The following is a 1542-nucleotide window of genomic DNA, read 5'->3' as shown; positions in this document are numbered from 1 at the left end:
AAACCTTCCGGTTTCGCTTCATGATAGAACTTGTACAATGCATCAATACAGTCCTTTTTATAAATTCCTGGAGGCCGTGCATCATGAAACAATTGCATTGCCTCGGTGACAGTCATCAAATGCGACCGTATAAGATAATGCACAATCATATAACCAGTACGGCTATACCCATCAGCAGAATGCACAAGAACACACTTCTTGGGCTGCGTCTCATCGTAATTGAACTTGTAATTGAATTGCATCACCTGGTACACGAAATCATTGACGGACTTATTATCAGGTACTCCATTACATGGAATCTTGACATACCTTACACCAAACTCTTTCCATTCCAAAGACGAATTGTTGTGGGATTCTTCTCCTTTGTTCATCAAATCGATAACCAGACCTAATTCTCTGTTTAGTAGTCTTTGTTGCTCGATTACTTGCCTTGATGAATAAGGTTTACTTGGTTGGATGAATTTGTGCAAGGATTCTCCGAGAGGAAGTTTGGATGGGATTATGTAATTATCAATTAGGTCACCAACTGCTTGACAATCAATCCAACCATGAGGAAGAATCTTGCTTTTGTCTGAAATCTTGGTTTCGTCGGAACATCTTGGTATAGTATTTGGTTGTTTTTCAACGACGAACTTTTGTTGGGATTTTCTTTTCCATACCTGAGCCATCTTTGTGTTGTTGTTTCCGTGAGTACAAAAATAGCGTTAGGGTTACAGTAAAGATTTTTTTGAGACAAAGGGAGAGAGGGAGGTAGAAGGCTATGGGCACTTGAGAGAACTATTTATAGGGCAAGGAAGGCGGTTTTTAGAAGGAAACAATCAATACAGTTTAAGGAAACACACATTAAAAATCAGTAGAATCCATAGAAACTCGTAAAACTAACTATTTTTCATCTCTTGCACGGTTGCACCAAACCCTAAACCACCTGGTGGAAGTTGTTATAGAGTTGGATTCACGGACTTGGTATGTGGGCACGAACCATTCCGGGAAATAAAGAACGCGGAGCAGGAATTTTTGCGCCATACGCTGTTAAACCAGCGTCCACAGGTATTCTCCTAAATTTAGTCTTCCTGGTAGTTTAGAGTCATGCTACGAGGTCACCCTCGTGACAGCTTCTATAACTGTACACCTTTTAGCCCTTAGATATTCCATCTTAGATGTTTTTGCATCTCGAGATAATATTTAATTATTATTATTTTTCCTAATTTTTATTTATTTTTAGTGTCGGTTATTAGGTTTTACTAGTGTGTCGCCCGTGCTTTGCACGGGCTGAAGTCAATTAACCCTCCTTAATTGTCATTCTATTTAGGAGATCTGAAATATCCATGTGAGGCTGATGATAATAAAGACCCCAATATGTGTGTATTCCTTCCCGTTCTGGTGTGCAGGGCTGAGACATTCCTTGGTTAAGTTTAAAACTAAGCATGGTTCTCTTTTTATATCATCATTGACATTGTTGCCTTTTGCTTCCATTTGGTTGTATTTTACTACTGTCCCAGCAGCAGTTAGGACTTAGCAACGTATCTTAAGCATGAATAAACA

General features: G+C 39.1%; 1 protein-coding gene across 1 annotated transcript; it reads right to left on the bottom strand.

Moving 5' to 3' along the window:
* Nucleotides 1-49: 49 nt before the first annotated feature.
* Nucleotides 50-668, bottom strand: LOC113339198 (mRNA-capping enzyme-like; the record flags this gene model as incomplete). The annotated part of the gene is made up of 1 exon (XM_026584515.1): nucleotides 50-668. A coding segment is annotated over exon 1 (619 nt), but the record flags the coding sequence as incomplete, so codon positions are not given.
* Between the last annotated feature and the right edge of the window lie 874 nt (nucleotides 669-1542).

Source organism: Papaver somniferum, unplaced genomic scaffold, assembly GCF_003573695.1.
Source record: "Papaver somniferum cultivar HN1 unplaced genomic scaffold, ASM357369v1 unplaced-scaffold_1959, whole genome shotgun sequence".
NCBI lineage: Eukaryota > Viridiplantae > Streptophyta > Magnoliopsida > Ranunculales > Papaveraceae > Papaver > Papaver somniferum.
Note: the sequence above shows the minus strand (reverse complement) of the source record. Positions and strands in the feature narration are given on the sequence as shown.